The sequence below is a fragment of the Palaemon carinicauda genome, chromosome 6, assembly GCF_036898095.1.
Source record: "Palaemon carinicauda isolate YSFRI2023 chromosome 6, ASM3689809v2, whole genome shotgun sequence".
NCBI classification, from domain to species: Eukaryota; Metazoa; Arthropoda; class Malacostraca; order Decapoda; family Palaemonidae; genus Palaemon; species Palaemon carinicauda.
The window spans coordinates 89,224,896-89,237,769 of record NC_090730.1 but is presented as its reverse complement, the minus strand read 5'-3'; the positions used below and the strand labels follow the sequence as shown (position 1 = coordinate 89,237,769).

The following is a 12,874-nucleotide window of genomic DNA, read 5'->3' as shown; positions in this document are numbered from 1 at the left end:
ATGAGGTAGAATCATTTAAGTATTTAGGAACTATGATTAATACAAGGTCTTTAGAATTAGTTAAGTGAATGATTGAAAAAGCAAATCAGACAATGGGTAGGTTAAGTAAAATTTGGAAATCAAATTCCCTGAAATTACATATAGAAATCAGACTATATATTAGTTTAGTGAGATCAGTGTTACTCTATGGACATGAGTCCTGGTATGACAATGAAACAATCTCCAATAGATTTAGCAGATTTGAGAACAAAGCCCTCAGAGGGATATTTGGAGTTAAATGGCAGAACAGAATTAGAAATTAAACTATAAGAGATTACTTGAGTGTCATATGTGGATGAGATCAAGATGAGGGGTAGATGGAGATGGTTTTGGGCATGCTCTTCGCACTTTCCAAGAGAGATTAGTTCGCCAAACGTTCAGCTGAGCTCCACAAGGCACTAGAAGAGTTGGAAGACCCAGACCTACTTGCCTGAGGAAGTAGGAGATGATGAATGGAGAAGTATTGAATTAAAAGCTCAAGATAGAGACGACTGGCAAAATCTAACCGAGGCCCTTTGTGTCAATAGGAGTAGGAGAGATGATGATTATGCTAAAGGATGCATAAAGTGTTATGGACAATAATTATGTAGGTGAAAAGCGTGAATTTTACCCAGAAGAATAAAGTTGGGGAATATACGCCATCAGTTTATACGGCCTTGAGAGGCCTACTCGCGTAGTGGAATTCTTGCCATATTCTCCATCATCAATATATTATTATTTTACGTTTCTTATTTATAGCTTCTTACTATCTTTATGTTAATATTTTGCATTTCTTTATTCATAGTTTGTGATCTTTATTTTTCCAGAATGCCATAATTAAAAAATAAAGGATACTTCAGTAAAAAGGGTGAGAAAAATGACTAAAACTACTCATAGGGAACCTGATATTCCTCCCCCCCACTCTCTCTCTCTCTCTCTCTCTCTCTCTCTCTCTCTCTCTCTCTCTCTCTCTCTCTCTCTCTCTCTCTCTCTCTCTCTCTCTCTCTCTCATAAGAAAAGTAGGTTTGGAGATAAATTCCATGGATTATACTATTTTTAAATTATGTAGCTTTTATTATTATCTTTAATGCAAACTACTACCTACAAAAGAAAAGGAAGATGCTACAAGCCCATGGGCTTCGATAGGGAAAGCAGCCCAGTGGGGAAATGAAATGGAGAAAGAACAAAAGGGAACTCTAGGCCAACAACTATTTCTTTGGTGTCTGTTACGTCTCCTCTCGAAGTTGGAGCTGCCACTACATCACATAGTGCTGGTCAGCTAGTGTGTAAGCCTCCATATGAGGATATCAAGAACTTTGCCAAGAGGAACTTTGAGCAAAACACCAAGTACGTATTGACATCTATATGATAAAGATGAATATAGAGAGTTTCTTTATACCAACCCGCTAGCAAGCAACTTTTTTTCACAATCCTTAGTGAATATATCCAAAGCAAATACTTTGGTGACAAATACTTCCCCTACATCAAAATGGAAGAAAATGAGGTTTTTCAAATGGCAATTCAGTCAGACCTCGTTGATCGCGGTTTCTTACTTCACGGTTTCGGTTTCTTGTGGCCGAGAAAAAAAAGGGGGGGGGGTGTTGCTTACCCAACATTAAGAATTTGATTTCTAATAATTGGTAACAGCATTGGGATGGCCGAGAACAATGCAATACCTATTAAATAAAAATTTCATAAAAATTGAAATAAAATTCCTGTTGAGCAATGATTTCAAATAGCCCAGGCTCCTTTACACTGGGAGCACTGCCGCCACTATCCTAGCTCTCTCTGTACAGTGTGTATCCATTTACTCCGGTAAAAAATTACAGCTATATTTGAAATAAACCGGCGTTTCACTTAAGTGTAGCCAATAATGATGGATGTAATATTCACATCTTAGTATTGAATTCATAATTAAATACATAGCGAATTATAATCTCATGCATTGTTTACATTCAAATAAACTAATCAAATCTACGTGGTCCGTCATCAACCTATATTCACTTTCACGATATTATCCCACTGATATGACCATTCACTTTCACAAAATTACCTCACTGATGTAACCTCTCATGCATATTAGTATGATATCTCCTTCACATTATTATTGTCCTTCACTTACTATTATTATATCCTTAATCCTTTTACCAAATCCCTCTCGTACATTTACTTTGCTCTCCCACACACATCTACAACATATTGTTCCAACTCTTTTGATTCTCTCTATTTTGCACAATTCTATTCATCTTCTCTTTTTTAGCATTCATTTGTCATTTTCATCTTATTAATCATTCTAAAAGCATTTTTGGGCTCAAGCCATGTCGTCCTGATGGAAGGTTCCTATTGGTAGCTTTCTAAGGGATATTTGGCTACAGTGATATTCCCAGAGAATTGACCTTTAGGGCTCCAGAATTCTAACTCCTGGCGCGAATATCCTTAAAATTTTTCTTAGGGATATCGCATAATATCAGGGGACGTATATCTTGATACGACACATAGCAATTTTCACCCCGAATAGCATTTTCGTTTTGAGGGGGAAGAGTGGCGAAAAACAGAAAGGGAGCCGTTATCAAGGTTACCCTTCCTCCCGTACTATTACGAGTCTCCAAGATGGCGCTCATTCCTTGTAACATTGAGCATGGTGCTACAGATATAGTAGTTTCGGGAGAGATCTTGCCTAAGCCTTTTCTATGAAAAAGGAGGGTGGGTCCATCTTCGCTTCAAAATCCGTTTTTTGTGCTCAAGCCATATCGTCCTGATGGAAGTTTACCAGAGAATTACTAGAAACTACTGTATCTGTGGATTTTCATAGGTGCCTTAACCTTGGGACAATTTTTCTATGGTCATCTGGCCCATTGAGACATATGACGTTACCGTTATACGTCATTACCACTAATCATGGACAATGTTAGGGCTTCCTGTCCCCTGCAGGGAATAATCATACTAGACAGTAGAGAAGGGGTCTCAAAGTTTGCATATATTGTAAGAACAAACATAAGTATCAACTAAATATACAAAAGTCTCACAGTTTATATATGTTGTTGGAACAATAAGTATCAACTATATTCATTGTTTGTAAGTATACAATAATATGAGGTTTACTTAGGTAAATAAGCAAGAGAACTCTGGCTATTTTTATTGTGCTAATTATGGGGCGAAATAAGACGCAATTACACTTTAATAAACATTTATTTACAATGAATAAAAATAGAATAACAAGTGTAATATATATTACGGTAATTATACATACAACTTTAAACAGAAAAATTTTCTACCTGAAAGGGAAGAAATGATTAGTGCCACTATGAAATTTGAAAATTTGATAAAATTTTCCAATATAATTTCCTGTAAACGTTGTATATTATCAAGACTGTGTACAAGTACACACGGCACAAGTGTTACCTGTATAATTCAATACCTGAGATTTTGAAGTCTTTAGTGTCACCATGGTGATACCCACTTAAAAGGTATTGCACTGGAAGCTGCTACTGATTAGTGACCCGTCAGAAGGCAAAGGCTCATCGCCTGCTTGAGCGCTCTGACGACGGCATCCCACCAGGGATGCCGACCAATCCTCGCGCTGACAGGGAGTCCCTCTGGAGGGAAGAGGATCGTTCGATCCTCTGGGGGAGATGACACATGAGGGTTCGCCCGTAGAGAATCTGCAGTGAAGGGAGAAGAGACCTTTGACCTGTCAGGAAACCTACCCCCCTTCCGGAGAGGGCGCTGCTCTGCGCTGGGAGGGAAACGCGGAGGTGGCCTGACCGCCATAAGTCCTGATGTAAACAAGGCGCTGTCGTGTCGGAGAATGGTGCGCCGATCACGCTGACGATCGCGCGACAAGCACAGATCTGGATAGCGCGTGAATAAAGCATGCGTAGCAGAATAACCGCGCCCACATGCCCGCGTACCCGCGTGAGCGTGGGCGTCTCGGCGACCGCGTGAACGATCCCCGCGTCTCCGCGCGTATGAAGATCGCTGGCGCTTGCGCGTGAAAGATCGTGGGCGAGGGAAACCATCCCACGCGCGAACGATCTCGGCGAAAAAAGATCGCCGGTGCTAGCGCCGTCGGCGATTGCATGTGGGGAACCATCCCACGCGCGGAAGAATAACACTGAAGAATAACGCTGACGATCTTCGGTCCTAACGCGAGTACGAAGATCGTCGGCGCTAGCGCGAGAGAAAAACCGTAGGAGACAGTGAGCGGGGACCCATAGTGCCCGCGTGCGAATGATCTCCAACTATGTAAGACGATTGTCGGCGATTCGCGCGAGCCCGGAGATCTTCGACGCTCACGCGTAAGCGAAGATTGTAGGAGCTCGGGCGCGAGAGAAGATAGTCGGCGATCACGAGCGGGAACCTCGGTGCCTGCGCGCGGACGATCTACGACGATCGCGAGCGGGAAACCGCGCGCAGACGATCCATGCGATGATTGCGTGAGCCTCAATGGTCGCGCGCGGGATATCATCCCGCGAACGGAACGATCTTCGGCGCTCACGCGTACTGTGAAGATCGTCGGCACTCGCGCGCCTAGCGCCGAATCCGAAGATCGGCGGCGAACGGCCGTCGACGATCGCGTGCGGAGAACCGCGCGCGGATGGCCTTGTTGCCGCACAGAACGATCATCGGAGCTTAAGCGCACTAAGAAGATCGTCGGCGCTTCCGCTTAGCGCCGGATCCGAAGATCGCCGGCTAATGGCCATTGATGATTGCGTGCGGAGAACCGCGCGTGGACGGCCTCGTTGTCGCGTGCAGGAAACCACCCCGCGCACAGACCGATCCTCGGCGCTTACGCACACTAAGAAGATTGTCAGTGCTTGTGCGCCTAGCGCTGGATCCGAAGATCGCCGGCTAACAACCGTTGCCGGGTTGACGATTGCGAGCGGAAGGGCCTTGAAGGTAGCGCGGGTTAAACCATCCCGCGCGCGGGCGATCATCAACGCTTACGCGTTAGCGCGAACAGAAGATAGTCGGCTAACGACCCTTGACGATCGCGAGATCGCGCGCGGGAAACCATCTAACTCCTAAAGGATGAATAAATCTAAAATGTAATAGAACACATGCCAAACAGCTCAGAAATCTGGAATGATTTATGAAGCAAAACATAATGATGGTGTGGTAGGAATATGGAGGGAAGGATCACATCAAAGGAACCCCAGAACCGTGAGAGTAGGTCTATCACTACAGCTTAAGAAGGCAAGTTCACTCATCATACTATCTAGACCAGCAACACCTGCCCTTGAGGCCACAGCGGCTGGGAGGTAGCAGCCTAACTGAATACTGGAACAGGGTGTCTCTAAGGCAGTCTCAGGAACAGCAGGAACAGCAGTCGATCGCTAGTGCGTAAGGGAACGTTGGCGAGCAGGTGATACCTGGCACTCAAGGGACTTACTCAGGGTGTGAGAAAGTTTCTCCTGCCCCGAAGGGAGGAGCCCGTTAGATAACGGGGGCGTGGGTGCCCAAGGCGCGTCTGCAGTCAGGAACGGATAAAGCAGGCAACAGGAACACTGACCAAGGGTCAAAGGTAGCCTGAGTAGCGAGGCCCCGAGGGGATAGTTGCAAGACCCCGAAGGGTCAATGCAACATGAAAACGAAGTTTCTCCGTCAATAAACACCGAAGTGTAGAAGTGACTAAAGTTACGAGAGCCCAAGGGAACTGCGTAACTAAGATCCGAGACCCCGAAGGGTCAGGGAAAAAGAGAAACCGAAGTTTCCCTGACACTAACACCGAAGTGCTAGTGACTGACAGCAAGCTGTTGACGTCAGGAACAATCCTCCGAAGAGGAGTCTCTAAGAGTGGTCTCTCTCGCGAACGAGAGAGGTGAGCACTTCGTAGAAGAGACTGATGGAGGAGCCCCGAAAGGCCGTGAGATCAGCAGACGTAAACAGGAACCATCCTCCGAAGAGGAGTCTCTGTGAGTGTCCTCTCACGCGAACGGGAAGGGACACTTCGTAGAAGAGACAAAAGGAGCGATCCTCCGAGGAGGAGCCCTTAGTGCGACCTCCCTCGCGAACGAGAGAGGGCCGGACTGATCCTGTAGCTGCTCAGCCCGTTGAGCGTAGCTACAGAAGCGACCGCTCAGCCCCGAGAGCATAGTCGCTAGTACCATGGTCTAGCCTTGCAACCGCTCAGCCCCTTGAGCAAGTCACAAGGGCGGTCACTCAGCCCCAAGAGCATAACCGCCAAGGACCAGGGAAAAGTAAAAGGGAAGTTAACTAACTACCCTGGAGGCGAACCTCCTTATCATTCTAGGGTGCAATGAAGAGCTGGCAGCAATCACGGGAGAACTTCTACGAGAAGGAAACGCCCCTGATAAATGCCTAGAGAGACGGCGGTGAAGCCTACTCCCCAGGGAAAACAGGACAGCTCTGCTTCGAAGGCACACACAACAGGCTCGAAGAAACAGCATCGTATACTGGAAAATAAAACAGAATAATTATTCAACAGAAATTCCCCCGGGTGAAACTCCGAAGAGAAACCCCGAGGGAAAGAACATAAGAACGAAAGAAGGTATGCGCCCCCCCTTCCCCCACCCGGCATGCCCAGGTGAGGGGGGGGACAAAAGTTAACAAAACAGAATTATAACATGATAATTATGCAACTGACTTTGAATGTTCCAAGGATCACCGACCCCCGAAGGGACGTGAGCCCTGAGCTGAAAAGTTAAAACACAATTATATTCGTAAAAATAATTGAGACAAAAAAGACGAAATAGCGACTCGGTTCTGAGAAGCTATCGTAGGCGTAGTACGGAGTAAGAGGTGAACGACCTCAAGAGAAGGGCCGGTCTCCACGAAAGGCAACCATGGTGGCCTAGAAGTGAAAGGCCGTGATCACGAAAAGATCGTGGTGGCCTTAGCCGGCGAAACTCTAGTAGACGTACACAACACACACCGCACAACACCGAAAGCAAAGGAAACTTACTATTTTCTATACACAAAAATATATATAAACATCAGTAATGTTTAAATATATTAAGTATAAGAAAAGCTAAGTTAAAAGACAAAACAATAATAGCCGTCAAGTGAGGATAGGAGCGGAGACCTACGATCTCTATCCGAGCCAAAAGTAAAGTGGAGTATTCTCCGGTGTGTGTGAGGGGGAGGGGTAGCTAGCTACTCCTCCCTACCCCCCGCTAACTAGCGGTGGGGTAGGAAACCCTCGTTAAAACTTTATGGCTCGTCATCGGCTGCGCCGAAGTAATCACCCCATGTAAATAGCGTGGTTTGTATTTCAGTTACGGAACATATATATATATATATATATATATATATATATATATATATATATATATATATATATATATATATATATATATATATATATATATATATATATATATATATGTATGTGTGTGTGTGTGTGTGTGCGTTTCTTCTGCCATCCGATTTTTTTTTATTGTATACCTTATAACTTATACATTTTAGAATATTCCATGTGTCATGGGAAAAAAGTGGATATTTACAATACACATCTGTACAACTTAAAAGTCTGTTATTACTGAAGAGTAGTTTGATAGCTTTCGATGGCTATTTATCTTGGAATTACAGAATAACAGTCACTTCCATGAATATTAAGTTTTTTTTTTTACACAAAATCAAATTGCTCTTCCATTATTTTAGAGAAAATTATATAAAACAAATTTCTGAAAAATCATTCTATTATCACTTTACAATGAATGGAAAAAATATTTTGTTTACGGTTAAATACAACAGAAAATAAAGTAAACTTTTGACAAATCTATTCTGTAATCAGCAGTATAAGAAATAAACATGTAAATGTAGGTTATGATAGAGTGAGAAAGTATACTAGATGGTAACATATCTCGTATATAGCTTGAGTAGCGGATCCGCGACTTCGTTGTGAGGGTGTTAAAAGAAACTAAGAATTATAAGGGCATAAAATTTTTCATTATACAAAGGAGAATGTATGGTAGAGTTTTGAGCAAGAAGCAAGCCATGTAATGAACAGAGTGGGTTTAGTTAGGGGGAAAAAAAAAGAGGATGTGAGGATCAGGTGTTTGTTATGAAAGTGTTGTGAAATATTTGGAAGTAAAGGGAAACCTTGTCTTTGGCATATATGGAGCCAAAAGACTTTATGAAGGAGTTGATAAGAAAGCAACGTGGAGGTTATTAAGAAGTATGGGATAGATGACGGGTTCTTGAAAGCAGGTGAAAGTTTTGATGATGAAAGTGGAGCATGAGGAAGATTATGGAGACAGAAAAGTTACTGGTTTGGTGTGAAAGTGAGTCTGAGATGAGGGTGTGCTATGTCTTTATCGTTGTTCAAAGTCGTTATGGATGAAGAAATGTGACAGGACAGTGGATGTAGGCATGAAGTTTTGGGATAAGGAAAAAAAGTTTTGCACGCTACAAACTTTTATATGTGTCTAATGTATATATGCATGTGTGATAAGTCCATAAATCTGAAGAGTATAGGGACTGCTAGTAAGTTTGTATATATTTAACTTTTCTTTTCATATGTTGTAAACCTCATAATAATTATTCTATCAAACAACAAACGCATTTACTATTAATGTACAAAGAAAGGGACAATCGAAAATAAATGATAAGTATCTCAAAAGAATGAACTACAGTATAAAAAATATCCTTCTCTTGAACTGGCCATTACACAAATAACTGAATGCAAAAGCCCAATTTTAAAACTTACCGTGTCACTCTCAGCTTCACCGTCTACTTCTTGAACATCCCATTGATATAAGGGCTTATTTTTGTCCAGTGTGAAGAGAATCTCATAATTTGTAAGAGAATTCTTAACATTTGGCGATGAATCCCAGAGAAGACGAATTGTTGAGGTATCAGTAGGTTCATAATTAAACACCTTTGGAGCTGGTGGAACTGGATGAAATTGAATAAGACAATAATCTAAATTAACAACAAACTATACAGTACATTATAAAAAAACAAAATCTTGAAGATAAAATTTGTTATTTTCATATTTGCCTGATGTTTATATCACTTCTACTTAACCCAAACATGAAATTTCCAAGCTCACTCCCCTTACAAAATGCCTTCCCTTGTGGAAACCACCACACCATCTGACAGTTGATGGCAACTAATTAGTCAATGACTCAACAATTTACTTCTTGCTATTCAGTTCTCGAAGTTTCAGATTCGATCATTAGTCTCTTGACATTACTAACATGTGGCGAGGAGGGCTCATGCATATGAATAAATATCAGGAGTATAAAAAGATTATCATTAAATACTGTTTGTTTTTATGAAACTCCCCTGATGTTCATATTGCTGAATCCCACATTCTGGTAGAGGTAAGATAGTGAAGGAAAGAGATGGGAAAGTAACTATCTAGATTAATAGATTTAATCACCACTCAAGATTAGTTTAAGAAGTAATCAATCATTTTACCAAATAAACTTGTAATCACTCTTTAACCACCATCAACCCAACCTTTTAAAACGAAAGTCATATGCGGTATAAATAAAGCCTTGTACTTTCTCATGAAGAGAAACCAATGTACAACCTAAGTTTAAGCAAATAAGAAAACAGTAAATTCTTATCTACCATATTTCTCAGTTGTCACTGCACTTAATGCCTGGCAAATTCCAATAAAACCTGGTTTCTTTTAGATAAAACCTTGCAAAAACCAACTGTGCAAACTACTGAGACATTGTCAACCATAGTAAAAAAAAATATTAACAAAATACACTATCACCTCAATTCTTCCCTGGATAACTTTTCGTTCCTTTATAAAATTTGAGTTTTCATCTCTTTATGACATCTGTAAATATGTTTCCCTTGACATATTTTTATAAGTAACTTTCACTCCTCATGTCATATATATGCAGAACTGATCCTTTGCAAGTATAAAAGATAACCATTGTAGAGGTGTAAATCCTTTCTAAAAAATTTTCCTAACAAAGAGAAGAAGGTGAATTACCACTTTGTGAAACTAAACTTTCAAGTCCTTCCTCTGACTTGAAACTCTCACTGTGTGACCATGTCATTAAACTCTTCACGAGAAAAAAATGTCAATTTGGGGAAAATTATAGTGTAAATTCAATACTAATTAAGGGTTTTATACCCATTATATATCAAGTCTTGTTACTACACAACTAACATCTCTCTCACATATCAACCATTTTCCTCCCCACAAAGGTTAGGTGGCACATTAAGAGTCTAACATCTAGTGTAAAAAATGAATGGTTCTAAAATAAGGTCCACTCTCAAAATCTCATTAAGATGTCTATCCGATACTAATGTTAATGGCCCATCTGTTAATGGTAAAAAAAAACATTATATCAGTAAGATCTTTTATAATAAAAATTTTCAAAATTTTAACAGATAACCTATAGAAAGGTAACATTACTTCTTACTTTACCTTAATCCCTTATGATAACTGTAGATAATTAAAAAGTAGAAGGGCTGAATACATCCTACACACTTAAGAGAAAATAAGTTATACCAAGATACAGTAATTGATAAGACTAGCTTCTATGGCATGGTATAAACGTCTATAGTCTATAAAGATTTGATCTAAAAGAAAATTAAATTTTAACCATTTACCCAAAATAAATCTTGTTATTGTTACTAAACAAGGAATGGTTGAAGGCCAGAACCTTTTGACCGACCTCCTTTACCAAGGAACTAACCCACTGAACAGGTAGGAGTCTTTCCCATGCCTGATAAAAAGATGTAGAAACTTTCATTTCTTGGAGAAGATGAGAATGACCATCATAGATCTGTAGTTCTACTAGTCCTGTTGGCATTACGGCATAAGGTCTTCTAAAGCAAAATCCTAATGGCCCCTTATCATTATGAAATGGATCAATTGGAAGTGAAACTTTAATGATTAGTGAACCTTGTCTTATAAGCCTAACCTTCTCCAGATTTCCCATGAATGAAAAATAAGGTTTTTTGGGCTCGGGCCATATCGTCCTGATGGAAGTTTCTCATTAGCAGCTTCTACTTCGGATATTTCTGTGAGTGATCTACCACAGAAATTTTACCTTAGAGGTATCAACAAAGTTCTAACCTCCAGAGAATTACATGTATCTCAGGAGATATCATGTATAAATCAGGGACGTGTTAATAACAAGCCATGGTTATCCTTCCCCGAATAGAGTTAACCTAGTCTCGAAGAAAAGGTGAGGATAGGATACGTGGAAAAGAGAGCCGTTACAACTCCAGATCTTAATGTGCTAAAACTAACATGTTTCCTGTTGATCCATTCCCCTTCACAGTCACCATCTTTGACAGTCGCTTGAAGAGTTTCTGCTAGTTTTCCTTAGCTCTTTGAGTAATTTTCGATCATGGATGTTTCAGCTTCTTCCTCATCGACTAAGTTGAGTATCCACCCTTTCGTGTGTTAGAGAATTTTGAGTCTCAATACCGCATTTTTTTATTTCCATGTTTTTATTGTTCAGAGTCCACCAAGCATCGGCGCCATTGCATCATGTTCCTAAACTGCTCAGAAATGCTTAGTTATTTAGTCATATTATTGTAGGAATATGTTTTATATAATTATTTTAAGGTGTGCTATGTTTATGGCACCCCCACATCCTTCCTTGGCGTTTCTTTTGTAATTTTTATCAGCATTAACTCAGGCTAGCCTACTCTAGCCAGTGGACATGCTGGTAAATTTTTGCTTTGCACCATACTTTCTTTCACCTAACCTTACTGGTTGGGTGAGCCTGTCTATCTTACCATGCTGTCGATTCGTCACAGCGAGGAGCTGCAATCTTGGAGGTCCTTCTGGGACTTTCTGTCTTTGGCAGGAAACAGGCCACCTTTATAGCCCACAAGGATACTGTCTTCCCTTTTGCCTTTACAAACTTGGAGGCCGTGATGAAAGCAGAAAGGAGACCAGGCCATTCCCAGTGCTAAAGCAATGTAAACCTGTCTCTAGCCCTTACTTATGATTCGAACAACTGGGAGGACGTCAAATATACCTTCACTGTTGGAAAACTAGATAAGGACATCGTACGCAAACATCTTAATGAGAAACTGCCTAGGATATCTGAATCCCTTTTAAAGGAAGAATGGGAAGCTAAAGAGAGACGTTCTGCCTCTTTATCCTTCCGATCTTATCTAGAGATGTTTATTGGAAACTATTCCAAATACGACAAATTCGGGGATAATTTGTATTTTTCCTAACCATACAAACCTTAGCTATTTACATGGGGTATTACTTTCGGCGTAGCTGAAATGACGAGCCATTAGATTTTTAATGAAGGTTAACTACCCTCTCGCTAGTTAGCGAGGGGTAGCTAGCTACCCCTCCCCCCTCACACACCGGTGAACTGATTCACTTCGCTTAGAGGTAGGACTTCACGGGGGACAGGGCTGGCGGGCAAATATGTGTAAATAGCTAAGGTTTGTATGGTTAGGAAAAATACAAATTATCTCCGAATTTGTCATTTGTTCCGTAATCGAAATACAAACCACGCTATTTACATGGGGTACCTTAACCCTTAGGTAGGGTGGAAAGTCCCAGCCTTACTGGCTTTGGCTTTTGCCCGGGGACTCAGAATCCGAGTGAGCAGCACTCGAGAGAAGGAGTCCCTGCACCTCGCAAATTCCTTGCTCCGCAAGGAACGTGCGGCCTACATAAGCTTGTGTGTGAAGGAATGAAGTGTGACTCGTCCTAAGAAGTTGACCTGAAGTCCTTTAAATGGAATTCTAGGTTAGGACGTTCCCAATACCACCTCGTCAGGGTATGGGGGATGCAACAGTATTATATTAATACTAGGAACACAAGGAAGCATGGTTTACCTGCAGTGGTTTGAGGTCAGCTATGCAGAGAACCCAGGATGCTGCTTTCCCCAAGAGAGGGGAGGATGAAGAAAAGAGTAAGGGCCAGACATACTTTTTCATT

The 12,874-nt window shown here is 41.3% G+C and overlaps 1 protein-coding gene across 3 annotated transcripts in view; it reads right to left on the bottom strand.

Moving 5' to 3' along the window:
* Window positions 1-12,874, bottom strand: part of LOC137642592 (protogenin B-like) — a 315,452-nt gene that overhangs the window by 60,156 nt on the left and 242,422 nt on the right. For all 3 annotated transcript variants that reach the window (XM_068375286.1, XM_068375285.1, XM_068375287.1), the window contains one exon: window positions 8,690-8,877. In XM_068375286.1, the coding sequence (XP_068231387.1) occupies window positions 8,690-8,877 (188 nt within the window). The remainder of the gene's footprint in view (window positions 1-8,689; window positions 8,878-12,874) is intronic.